Source organism: Malurus melanocephalus, unplaced genomic scaffold, assembly GCF_030028575.1.
Source record: "Malurus melanocephalus ecotype Western Australia unplaced genomic scaffold, MMel_1.1 scaffold_119, whole genome shotgun sequence".
Classification (NCBI taxonomy): domain Eukaryota; kingdom Metazoa; phylum Chordata; class Aves; order Passeriformes; family Maluridae; genus Malurus; species Malurus melanocephalus.
The window spans coordinates 98,100-111,470 of NW_026623351.1; the positions used below are offsets into that span (position 1 = coordinate 98,100).

At 36.3% G+C, this 13,371-nt stretch overlaps 1 protein-coding gene across 1 annotated transcript in view; it reads right to left on the bottom strand.

Annotated features, from left to right (window-relative positions):
- LOC130575883 (RNA-binding Raly-like protein) overlaps nt 1-12,876 on the bottom strand; it is a gene marked incomplete at its 3' end in the record, with an annotated part of 109,024 nt that extends 96,148 nt beyond the window's left edge. Inside the window, exon 1 of the mRNA XM_057370107.1 lies at nt 12,603-12,876. Within this exon, the coding sequence (XP_057226090.1) occupies nt 12,603-12,858 (256 nt within the window). The remainder of the gene's footprint in view (nt 1-12,602) is intronic.
- Between the last annotated feature and the right edge of the window lie 495 nt (nt 12,877-13,371).

Here is a 13,371-nt window from a genome sequence, read left to right on the forward strand (position 1 = left end):
GCCCCACAAAACTAGCCCTTTTTCACAAGAATGTTAGTGTGGAAGTGTTTCCATAAACTCAGTTTTTACACTCGTGAAAACATTATTAGAATTTACTTTTAACTGAATAATCACAGTTCACACTGGGATCTTCAACATGGACAAGATAGGAAAACTGCATTAAGTTGCACTCTTTAGATTTTGCTAATACAATTTAAAAAATAATAATTCTCAAAATAATGACCCTTTAAGTTAAAAAAAGTAAAATTAGTAACATTTTTCCTAGTTAAAAATACCCCAAAACAACCCAAAATAATTTTATGAACTCTGTAACTTTAAGAACTTGCAACTACAAAGATCTAGTTTTATTCACACAGCTATCAAACATCATTCCTGTAAGTCAAGACATAAGCAAATCTTTTCAAACTTTGGCAATTGGAATGGATAGAACTGCAGCAAGATATTTTAGCACCAAACTTGATTATCAAGTTGGGCAAAGGCAAATAGTAATTTTCACACTACATATATCAGTTACGAGTGACTCTTCATAACTCTGAGGTGTAATTTTGTCCTATTTGGCACATGCACTGAAGTATATTAGTTGAAACAAAACAAACCTCTAAAATATAAACAAAAAGCCCAGACAGCAAAAAACCTTTTTGTATAGTTCTGAATTTCTAAAACTGCATCTGTTTAAAGTATCCTCTTAATTGTCCTAATCAATATTGTAATTGGGCCTTATAAGATAAAGGARTTCCAATTAAAAATAAATCTTTCACCTTACATAAATATTTGTTTCTTTCCAGATCTAATTCTACATCCAATGATTCTTGTAATTATAACATGTTGTTTAATTTCTTTTAGCCCAAATCTTTCACTAGTGCAGAAGATTAACAACCTACCTATTCCCCCTATAGCCCAATTTGATAATGTTTCAAAATACCAGCCTGTAACATTGCACAGATTTTCAGAGCATCACTGCCTTACTCCTTTCATGCATGTTCTTCCACCACTTGCAGAACTGCTACCTTTATGGATACCATGCAGACCAGCTGCTGGATACAAAAGAACCTTTTGAAATCAGGTCTAAATTCCCAATCCCGTTACTAATCTTGATTTTAAAAAGAAAGCAATATTCTTATTGTGGAAAAGGGAAACTGCCAAGAAATTTACTGAGTTTATTAAGAAGTAATGTGGTGTTTGCTTTTCTTTGAATGTTAAGCTTTCATAATGATATGCTGAAATATAAATTCTTAGTATTAAAATAAATATGAGACTTGATAAAATGCCTCCAGAGACAGTAAAAGAGCTGGCTGATATTATTGTGAGGCTGTTCTCTATCACCTTTGAATGGTTGGAGAAATCAAGAGAGYTCCCTGATGACTGAAAAAAGGCAAATGTCACACCCATCTTCAAAGACAAGAAATGAGCTCGGGGGAATTAGAAGCATAAKCAATGCCATCTCCCTCGTTTGGAAATATTAAGGTTTGCGTGCAGATGATTAACCCCATCCTCTGACATCACCAAAAGGCAGCAGCTTGAGTCTGGCAAAACACTACACATTTGAAATAACAAGGGCAGTGTGGTATGACAGAAGTCATGAATAAGAGAGACATTTCTGGGACAAGCTCTTATAAATACCAAATAAATTTGTAAAGCTAAGAAAAACTGGAAAAAATAGGTTAGTGGTAGACAGCAGTAGAATATTTCAAAAAGGAAATAATATGGTAAAGGGGCAGAACCTGGAAGAGGTTGAGGAGGAAAAAAAAAAGGAATATAACAAAAAGAAAATCATGTTCTCAAGTTTTTTTTGGGAGGTCCCTGTGTATGATCTGTGCAATTTGGAGTAGGACAATGAACCTGTCACTGACCAACACATATTTAAGACCCACTTCTGTGATCAGGACGAACTTTTGTGTTGAAGACACAAATCATTGCACACTTTCATTGAGAAGACTAGGTACAAACAACAGGTATGACTAAAAGGAAAAGGTATTAAAATACTGTCAATGATGTCACAAAGGAAAGCACACCATCTCATACCTTTTTAAAAAAAAAAGTCTTATTCATGGCAGCAAAAATATTCAAACAACTCCTGTCCACCTTTAGTTTTCAGTTGTGGAAATGAYTGTAGTTCTTTCTTGGGCAAACTAGTGTATGCTCACAGCTTTTAGCTACCTGATTTATCATTTTGTAGGAGAAAGCTAAAGGACTCAGACATCTGAACTTACATATTATGTCAAATTAGAAATTCCATGCTCGGTTTGAACAATGTCTTCTTAAAGATACATTATCATTTTGTAATTATATGAGGTATTCTGTAAGGGGAACTAAAACTGAGCCTAATTCTTTTTCAGTTGGTCTTTTGAAAATTRAAGTCTTGGCATGAAAAAAAATCTGATTCAGTTTTCATTAATTCTTTAGGAGGTACTGAAGTCACTTAATAGTTATAATAATCAAGGATATGAGCAATGTTCAGTGCTGAGTCATTAAAATACCCAGAAAATGACTTTTACTAGAAACTTCAAAAGCTTATGGTGGAGCTCATTAATACTAACATTTCTTGTAGAGAAGGGAGTAGTATAGAATAAGAACATCTAATTTGTCAAATTTTCCCTTTTTTTTTTTTGTCTGTGAATTTCACTTTGCCAGTATGATGTGCTGAAAAATAACTGAATTAGTAATAAGTTGTAAACAAAAAAGTTTGGGTTTTTTTTTTTCCTGATATACATTATTTACAACGTTTTGCTGATGAGATTGTCTACTCTTGAAAGAATTGTAGGATTAAGTGTGAAACCTGAGAATAAAACAGATTTCCTCCACTGTATTTCATCAGGTGTGAAATGCAAGTAGGCCTAAGACATAAAATCAAACTCGAGACTGCAAATATTCACTGAAAGCATTTCTTGTCTCACTTAAGCTAAACAGAAAAACAACACTTGCATTTTAGCTGAGCTTGCTGTTAAGGGAAAGAAAGAGAGAAAGAATGATCCTAAAARTTCATAATGCTAAAGACCAGCCTCAATGAACTCAGACTGTGACTGGGAGAATTTTTTATGCTGCATTGGTATTCTGGCAGGAGAAAAAATTGCTATACTTTCACCTCCAAACAGCTGAGTGATATCTTGGGAGGCAAATCTATTTAATGGCTTCAACCATCATAGTCCAAAGACAAATAACAGGGCTGGGACTTATCCAGATTCTGCAGTACACTAAAATAGCATTACTCTGATCTGTCATTCAGTGCTGAATACCTGTTAAAAACATCCATACTTCAGACTGCAGATTCGAAAGATAAATATTGGCCTGTCAGGTTTAGATGAGAAATCTTCTGATTATCTGCCCTTTCCATATGCCCCATAGCAGACATGAATTCCTCAATATGCCTTTGGGAACAAGGTCACCAAATGAAATATTTTAACAAAACAATGAGAAAACAAGGAGATATAGCAGGCACACAAGCAAAACAGGTGACAAGACATTAGCTCCATCGGTACAAGTGAGATAGYGTAGTCAAATGATCAAGAAGAAAATATAAAACTCATTCTTGATGAGATTCTATTTGAAGTGAAAGGTGCCAAATGCATGGATAGTAGTTATCAAATTAAATAAAGCTAGATTAAGCAAAAACGTGAAGTTGTAGACTACAAGACCTCCTAGCATACCAAACCAAAAATTGTAGAGCATCCTACAGATAGTTGTTCTTTTTATAGAGTGCATTCCACATGAGACACTGAGACAAATGTTATGAGAGAACCTATCATAACAACAGTTTTATCACTGCATGATGTTATGACAGTTCAGAATTTAACATTATAGAAGAGCTATACAAATTTTAGTGAWCCCAGCAGTCACTAATCAAAGCAAGTATATTTAAGAAAAGGTATTGAATTTTGTCTGCCACTAAGGAAAACTGAATTTTGTCTGCAACTTCCTACAGGTCTACAATAGAAATAAAACAGCATTAAGTTCAAATCTACTAAGGATCTACTGGATATTGTTTGATAACCCCCCCCAAACAAACAACAACAATCTCATTAAGATATACATATAATAAAGGCTTAGTATTGATATCTTTGAGATAACATCATCTAAATGTTTTGAAAAGCTTGTACAAAATTACTAAGGATATATGAGGCCCACCTTGCAAGAAAATTTAAAGTGCTTATGAAACCCAAGGATGAAATGATGAAAAAAGTAACATTTCATGCAGATAAGACCCTGTCATGTTTGACATATCAAACAGCAGAGAAAGACATAGAAAGATGCCATAATAACACCTTGTCTATTATTATAAAGATGAGCTGACCATGCAGAAGATTAAGTGTATCTTTATTATGCATCTCTATCAAGCCTTGAAGGAAAGTTTTTCTTACAGTAATATCTACTGATGGCAAGCAATCAGACCATCATTTTTAGCATTATGCTGTAGGGAATACCTAAGTTTTGCATGAGCTGACATCAGGCYGCTCAAAGTACAAAACCTTGCCAGGAAGAACTTGACAAACTTTTACTTTATTATATATAAAGAATTTTACAGGAAGAGACCCCAGGAACAAATAAGGAAAACTTTTCCCTTGTAAGTTCATCTCATAACTAAACTGTTTTCTTGATATGTACTTTTCTGGACATGAAAAATACATTTAAATTGTAGTTTCCCTTGAAACTGACCAAGTCCCACTAGGAGACAAATAGAAACTTTTGTGAAATATGGGAMGTAAATTTCACTCATTCCAGGTATTCTCAATCTAACGGGAGGGATTATTCTATTAAAATATGGATTTTTCTTTCATGATGAAACATTCAGCTTGCTCTTCTGGAACAGGCATACATCAACTGTGCAAAGGTGCCCTGCCCTGAACTGCTGAGGGATGATTGTTAAAAATCACACCTACCTTTACACGAATTGTTTTCATGCATGGATAGCACATGGAATGGTTGACACCAATGTGACTATAGGATGAGGAAATACTGATTACAGAAATGCACAAAAAACAGGACTGTGGAGTGACAACAAGATTTAATCATCTTTCTGTGTTCGGGAGCATGAAACCACTGCATTATAATCTGCAGCTGTGGCTGCAGAATATTACTGCAACAACAGAAGGTATACAAGTATAGGGAGACACCAAAATGTGTAATAGGAAAGGACATATGAAAATTATCCACTATCAGAAGGCCCTATGAGCAATGATTAGTAGTTGTATCCAAGCCCTGTTGCAAAGGCTTCACCAAGACAACAAGGGCATGGGTAGACAGCAAAAAGGCAGAGTCATATGAGATAGATTTAGACAGGCTCCCTGTTCCTGCACAGAGTAGGCTGAAACAGGATTACACTGGTTCCCAAATATAGAAACATATTGCAAGAGGGTAAAAGAGTCCGCTCTAGTGGGAAAATTCAGCTCCTCTGAACTAGGCTGTGGAAGGATAATTAATAATTTTTCAGAAGTTCTGTAATAGTCTGTTTGTGCCTGAAGGCTGGATGATGAAGACATTGACTAAGATGAGGTTTAGTGGAAAAGACTTAATAAAGACAGCACAAGCCTAGGTTGATATCCCTAGTTTCACTCTAGGTTCCTGTGATATCAAAGGCTTTATGTTCACCATGGCTACAAATGCACTATACTTGTGSGTTTTGTTTCTGTTTCTTTGATTTTAGAAGAAGACCACTTGGTCTTTTAGCTTTATCATTACTTTATGTTTAGTTCAGCATAAAAAAATACCAGATCAAATAAACTTCCTCAAAGAGAAAGTTTGCCTGGATGCTGACAGCTATTTGACAAAAAGAAATTAGTAAGACTTGTTGAAGTAGTCAACAAATAATAATTACATGAGTTCAGCAAATGCAAAAGATATCCTCACAGTCAGCCAACATTCATKACATCTCACACATTTGATAGGTTTATAGATTTTTTTTTTTACTGTTTCAAGTATTTGCTTATTAATCTCTTTTTTTTTTTGTAAACTTACATGATAATGACAATTCCTTATACAGCACTTCAATAGCGTGATTTTGCTTTTGTTTCACTCTATTCAAAAAAAAGTAGGTTATTTTAGCAGAAGAACACAATATTCTTTGAAGTACAACATTCAAGTGTTGAAAACCATATGCTATAGCATCATCATGGCTTATCAAAAATTAAATACTTTGCTTTTTAAGTTTTCCTTGGATAGACAACTGCCTGTTCTCTGAGGGGATGTCTTTTTATCCCATCCCATCTTTGGTTTTGTTGTTTTGGTTTTTTGGTTTTTGGGGTTTGTTTTTGGTTGTTTTTTTTTTTTTTTTTTGTTTTCGTTTTGTGTCCAGGATGGTCGCTGCTTCCCCCCGCCCCTCCCAGAGATATCACAATAGTTGACAGCCAGCCCGAGATATCCTGCAACACTTGCACGGGGTGAGGGGCGGTTTTCTCACCTGGTGAAGGATTTGGCCCTGGGAGGCCCCCGCTGCAATCGCTCTCATGAGAGGTAACAGCTGCCATTGGGTTATGCCTGCTTTTTCCTTCCCTTTTCCCTGCAGCACCATGACTGGAGCTTGCTGGCTTTGCTTTGCTTCTTGGGACTCCAGAGCCAGTGCCTGCCCACCGAGACCTGGGAACACCCCGCTCCCTCTCCACTGGGGAGGCCGCTCTATCTGCACAGCCCAGACACAGGGAGCGGCCATCGCTGGCTTGGGCACGGTCTCGGAGTCTCTGCTACCTTTTGTTTGTCACTCCTGGGGTGAGCCAGCCCCTGCCGCTGCTCCAGGACCCCCTGCTGCAGCCCAGCTCCTCTTCCATCGTGAGAGGGGAGCTGATCCCGCATCACAGCGCCCCCTGCCGGCGSGGAGGAATCACCGCCCCTTCCCTGCCCGKAGCGCCCAGCGCCCCTGCCGGCCGTGACCGGAACTGCACCAATGGGGAGGGCAGGGACAGACCAGAGCAGCTGGCACTGGCTTTGTGGGTTTGTTTGTTKSYKSYKSYKKTKKTKTKTGTGYSMMRWKWTAYACAMMASWRWARARMWSTKWYWCTYTTTYYCMYATMYYYKYSYSWRARMSCCCYYKWKWTYWMARWKWYAMWKTWTAWWWYWSAKRKGRGRKSGGKSWYWYTCYCTRTTCCAAGGGAGGTTCCTGCYTTCCTGGGCAGACACCTGTATTTCAAACCAAGRCACYTGCCTGWTACTGAGTTATAGTTCTCAGATTATTTACTCCATGGTGCAATGCTGATAAGTACAATATATTGGAACGTTTGCCAGCAGAAGTTACAATGGACCAAAAAATTATCTATGAAGTGCATTGCCCTTCCCAGTCGAGTAGTGTGAAAATGTGATATACAATCTCTTAATGTTATATGACTTAAAATACAATTTGAATGTATGTTCAAAAATTATGTGTACATTTTTTTTCTTAGTATTTCATTACACGTAAAATATCAAAATTTTTCTACTTTTTAATTATGCTAATAAAATCTCTGGTCTAAGATTGCCATTGTCCTTGCCCAGAATGTTTTGACTCACATCAAAACTCAAGTCTGGTCAGGTTTGTCAGAAGCAAAATAAGAAACCTTTTTATTTGTAACTCCACTATAGTCTTTAAAACAACATAACATTGCTTTTGTGATATATTCTGTCATTATGTTAGTGGAAGGTAGGTGGGTAAGAGTATCAAGATTGCTCTAAYAAATCATGAGTTTTGTTTGTACAAATGAAAGATTGTTATACTTTCATGTTACTGACTGAAAACCGATGACAAAGTAGAAACTGAATAACTACTAACCCAGATTCTAATTTATAATCTTAGCCTACTGTTGGTTTAGGGAAAGCTTAGCCACCCAGGAAATTTGTGTAAATCTCATTTTTTTTAAAGCCAAAGTGCTTTTTGTTACAATTTAGTTCACTAAAGCAGCATAAGAATTTATTCCACTTAAGATATAACAATTCATGACACAACTAATGTTTTCTGTAGTTCAGATTGAGGTGAAAAATTGGTTCAGCCTGGATAGTCCTTGTTCTGAAAACACACATTTAAGTCTCTCGTGTTCTTAGACATTACAAAATATAAAACATCACATAAAATAGAGACGATATGTTTTGAGTAGAGGAAAGGGAAACAAAAGATAAAACAGCCCTATTATCACATCAATTCAATCTGCATCAAAGGTTGACTCTCTCTAAAGTCTCCCTTTATTACCTGCTCTTCTTGGTTTTTTTCTACTGGGTAGTTATAATTTAGAAAGCCCCTTCAGGGCACTTGTGCTTTTGAAAAGTACATGCAAAAGAGCATGTCTCCCAAAATAAATATCTGCAGCCACATCTTACCTTGGACTACATGTCAATATGCACTCACTTGGTATTCAGAGACTGCATCTTATTTAGACCTGAAGGCAGACACAGGTGAATAATATTTGCATCAACAAAACAGGATTGAAGCTACAGTGGAACTAATTTGTTACTTTAAAAAGGCATCAATTGAAGAACTACAGCATCTCTGGTAATCTAGGTACTGTAATCTTTCCTTTTCCTGAGGATCCATTCTATGTGTCTTCCATGGAAAACAAAAGAAGTATGAGCCTTGCACCATTTAGCTTGTTTTGATAAGATACCTGTGGGATGGCCTGCCTCTTATTCAGGCACAAATGAAGAAAAATTCTCAAGTTAAAGAAATTATGCTGATATAAAAATGTGCATGAAAACAGACAAAAGTTAAGCATAATAAGGTAGTATAAAATAAAAGGCAATAAGCTATAAACTAAGAAAAATCAAAGGGTCATTATGATATATTGATATAGATGATATCTTTAAAAGTTGCCATGATATACCAGAATTTTAGATAGAATRTTTTTATTTTAAAAGACATATATGATATCTTTATTTTAAAAGCTTTATTTATGATTTGGATGAGGRGATTGAGTGCACCCTCAGCAACTTTGCAGACAGCACCAGTTTTGGGTGGGAGGCTCTACAGAGGGATCTGGATCAATGGAGTGAGGCCAGCTGTATGAGATYCAACAAGAAAAAGTGCCMGGTCCTGCACCTGGGTCACAACAACCCCATGCAAAACTATAGAGTGGGGAAGGAATGGCTGGAAAGTTATCTGGTGGAAAAGAACCTGGAGGTGCTGGTCAACAGTGGCTGAACATGAGCCTGAGTGTGCCCAGATGGCCAAGAAGGGCAGAAATGGTGTACCTGTGTCAGAAATATTGTAGCCAGCAGGACCAGGGCAGGGATCATTCTGTTGCACTTGGCAAAAGCGAGGCTGCACCTTGAACTCTGTGTTCAGTTCTGGGCTCCTCACTACAAGAAAGATTGCAGCACATCTGCTCAGCCCACAGCTGCAATGAGGAACTTGCACCATATGTTTTGGAGCAAGCAGCTGTCTAATCTTTCTCTCACCAGAGAGGGGTTAAATCAYCCTTGTTAAAGTTCACACACAGACTGACTATTTCCTCAGAACAATTCCTATTCCACCCTGTGTCTTYGCTCTATTTGGCAAGGAAGTGGATATGCACAAATATTCTGTAACTCATAGGTGTGTTTAAATGGATGAAAAACTTTTGRGAAGAGTTGCTTATGTGGATGTGTGCCCACAACTAAGAACGTAAGTTGCAGTTTTGTCCTAGACCAACTTCAATATTTTCTCGGTTCCAGCCTGAAACAATTCACAAAATACCCATCGTGAAGCAGACTGCTGTGCCCTGTACTGACCTGTCTCTGTCCTGTGGACAGGAAAACATGCTATTCCCATGAAGACATAATATTACTTCAAGAAACTACACTGAACTTCGCAATAATAGCAATAAATTTCCTAAGCATATTTTTTGCGTCCTTTTATGATCTTTACCCAACAGCTTTTAAGAGTGTGTTGCACTTTACGACACAGAAAGGTTGGAAATAATCATACAGCTCATGAAATCCACTTCKTGAAGTTGCAATATCCACGACACCGCTACTACATCTCAGTGAACACCAAACRCATCAGTAGGAGCTTTAGAGTTGATGGAGGAGATCAACAGACCAATTATAATGACCCACAGGAASCTGGCAAGACTGAGGGAAATACCAATATTTTAGATTTTTACTTCTGAGGAATTTGCTAAACAAAGTGGCTTGATATATCACCTACTGAACCCAATATTTTGGGACTCCACTTCAGAAGAAACATTTAGACAGGATACCAAGGGAATTTTGTAGCAGTCTATAAACAATTATAAGAATTGACAGGTTCAGGTTTTAAGTTCAGTTGCATACATGTGAACAGTTTATAACTCATGGATAAAGCTGCATAATTTTGAATGGCAGGACTCCATAAAAGGCAAGAGCTAATGTAAGCAGTTCAGTTGGCTRTACCATGAAAGAGCTAATGTACATTGATAACACAGCCTAAATCAAGTTATTAGTTCTTTACTGAGTACTAGAGTGTATGGTAGTATCAGGCATATTTCATGGGATAATATTTTTCAAATGTTCCTTTGTTCAAATAGCTTTCCACAACTGGACTATCATCCAGCCCTCATTATATTACTAATATATTCCAATTCAATTTAAAAGGAAATTCAGCTACGTCAACCACGTTTATTTGTACATCTGTAACAGGATTTTTTTGTCCTCTTTCCACAACTTGGCTGTTGATGTAAATAAATTAGTTCTATTTATTTCAGAATGCRAAGCTCTTAGGACAAAGAAAAAAGACATTTTCATCAAAAATTTTCACAAAAATGTATCATTTGTGCATAAGCTGTTCTGGGTTGTAATCCCAAGTAAATTTTCTCAGTCATCTATTAATTAGTGTGTGGTAACTATTAATGTTGACTGCCAATTAAAATAAYTCATACAAATAATTTCTTAAACAAGAACTACCATTTTCACAAATTAATTCTTTTTGGGAAACAGTGCTGATAACAAGTGTATTTCATGTATAGAAAGAGTAAATTAAGAACAGCTAAAAGAAAATTTCACCTTGCTTATTCTTTATATTCTTTGATAAACGAGGAACTGAGACATGAAATGTGCCACCAAGAGAGTTTGCAGAAAAATAAAAGTATTTTAAGATTAAACAGTTGAAATTTAATATTAAGTAAACCAYTTTTGTTATTATTAAAATATTCAAACGTTTCAAGTAATTATTGATCACCTAATTTCCTTTGCAAAAAATTCACTTCCCTCCTAAAGAAAGCACACAATTACACTGGGTAATGCAAGGGCATTTCCTTGTACAAAAAGCTTGGCATATTATAGATGCCACAAGAAATACTAAAAAAGACTAGCAACAGTAATCATAGTAATAACAGATCTATTGCCTTAGGAAAACGCAGTTTAAAAAATCTGGTCAGACCAGTGTGCAAGAAGCTGTAAATAATGCACTGATGGCATTACATGGCCTATTGCTTGGAGAACACCGCTCCAGGAAACGTCTTCTAATAATGCCATCCCACAGACTGACTTTGCTGCCTTGCTTTTATCACTTGAGTTCTTTTATTTCACTCATCTATATRACTTTTCCTAATGAAGCTGTAAAGCAATCTCCCCTTGAATATAAGTGAAATTATTTAATATGTTCTTCTATTGAACTCGAAAGGTAGGAGTTATAAAACTTAAAATTACTATTTACCAATTGTGATAAAAGAACAACTYGTCTAACACAGATGCTTCAGTTTCGACAAGCGATAGATTTCCACAGAAAAATAGATTTCCACAGCCCACAACATTGAAAAGGAACAAGCCATATCCATTTTTTATGGCTTGTTACAGCCAAAGCACTGGCTACACTTCACTTTTTCCTGACACAGCCATTGCACACTTGGGTTTGGATATGAGCAATACAGTTCAGAGGTTTAGTGAAAAAAACTCTGAATTCTATCAAACATCTTGTTGTGCTGTCCATTAYGACCATATATATATGACAGGTAAGGCTAGTACTGTACTCCAGAGTTTATCATTGACAGCCTACATATGAAATTGCAAATAGTTTTCAGAGATAAAATTTGCAATATGAAACAACTAGATCTTACTTAAACATTCATGACAAAGCACTAGAAATATAGAAAAAAAMCTAGAAAATATGACTTTTTTTCTTTTGTTAAATTTGTAATTCAGATGAACAATGTTTACAGTATTATGTGGGAGAACTGCAACCTTAGTTTTTAATAATAGACTTCTCTAAATAAATAACTGCTAAGTTTGATTTGGTATGATTTCAAAGACAAATAAAAACTAATCTTATGCTTCTGTAAAACAACTGACACATCACTGGGCTGGGTATTATTTTAAATTCATTACCTGAAAGATAATCACATCTGTTTGATGAGCCTTGGTGTATTAAAATAAATTTACTAGTTATAGTTTAAGAAAAAATACTTGTGTTTTCCTCACAAGAGTAATCATGTTCGCTACAGTGGAATTATAAAGAGAAGTATAAAGCTGTCAGAAGTGATCTGTTTAATAAATCAGCAGTTTATAGCACTAAATACTTTGTAATACCTAGGTAACATATCATGTGTTAAATTTTCTATCAGATCCATCATTCTGGAAATATGCTGAGGTGGAACATCGGCAAAACCAACTCACTAGTCCTGCAGGCACCAGCAGCAGATGATATTTCAAATAGAAAGGAAAGATTACATAGTATTTTAATGGTAATAACAAATCCTTACCTAGTGGCTGCCCTGCGATGATCCTGGCATTCTCCCCCGCCACTGCAGCCCTGGCGTGCCTCTCGCTCATGTACTGTACGAAYGCATAGCCTTTGTGCACCGAGCAGCCCACTATTTTCCCGTACTTTGCAAAGATTGCTTCGATGTCACCTTTTTTGACAATGGCTGTGTTCAGATTGCCGATGAAGACTCTGGAGTTGACGGACTTTGGGTCGTTCTTATTGGTGACGTTGCTGGTCTGTGTTTTGCCAGTCATGGTTGGATCACTTGGCTTTAAATCTTAAATAAAGAACAAAGAATTGTGTTTCTAAGCATACAGCTACCATGACTTTGAATGATTTTTAATTCACTTTTAATTTTTTACGTTGAATCTTGACTCCAAAGAATCAAACTTTCTAAAACTTATTATCAATAAATCCAAACTAGCACACTTTAAAATACTCTTCAAAAGTAAAATTTAAACTTCTTATTTTTATAGATGTGAAATATACCGATACATCTCTTAATACAATGCTTTGATAGCAGAGCTCTACTGTAATCATGTGTGGATTTCTGCTTAGAAATTCAATATTGACTTTTTAAGTACTTAGCCATCTAGAAACTGCAAAGCAAGAGAATGAATCATTATCTACTGTCAAAGAAATGAACATTCAAGGCCATGTAGAGAGCAAACTCTTAAAATGAAAAACAACTCTGCTTTTGTTTGGTGTCAGTTAGAGCACATTTCTCACCAGTTAAATATTGCGGTGAGGTGTGCAGGGCAGGTAAC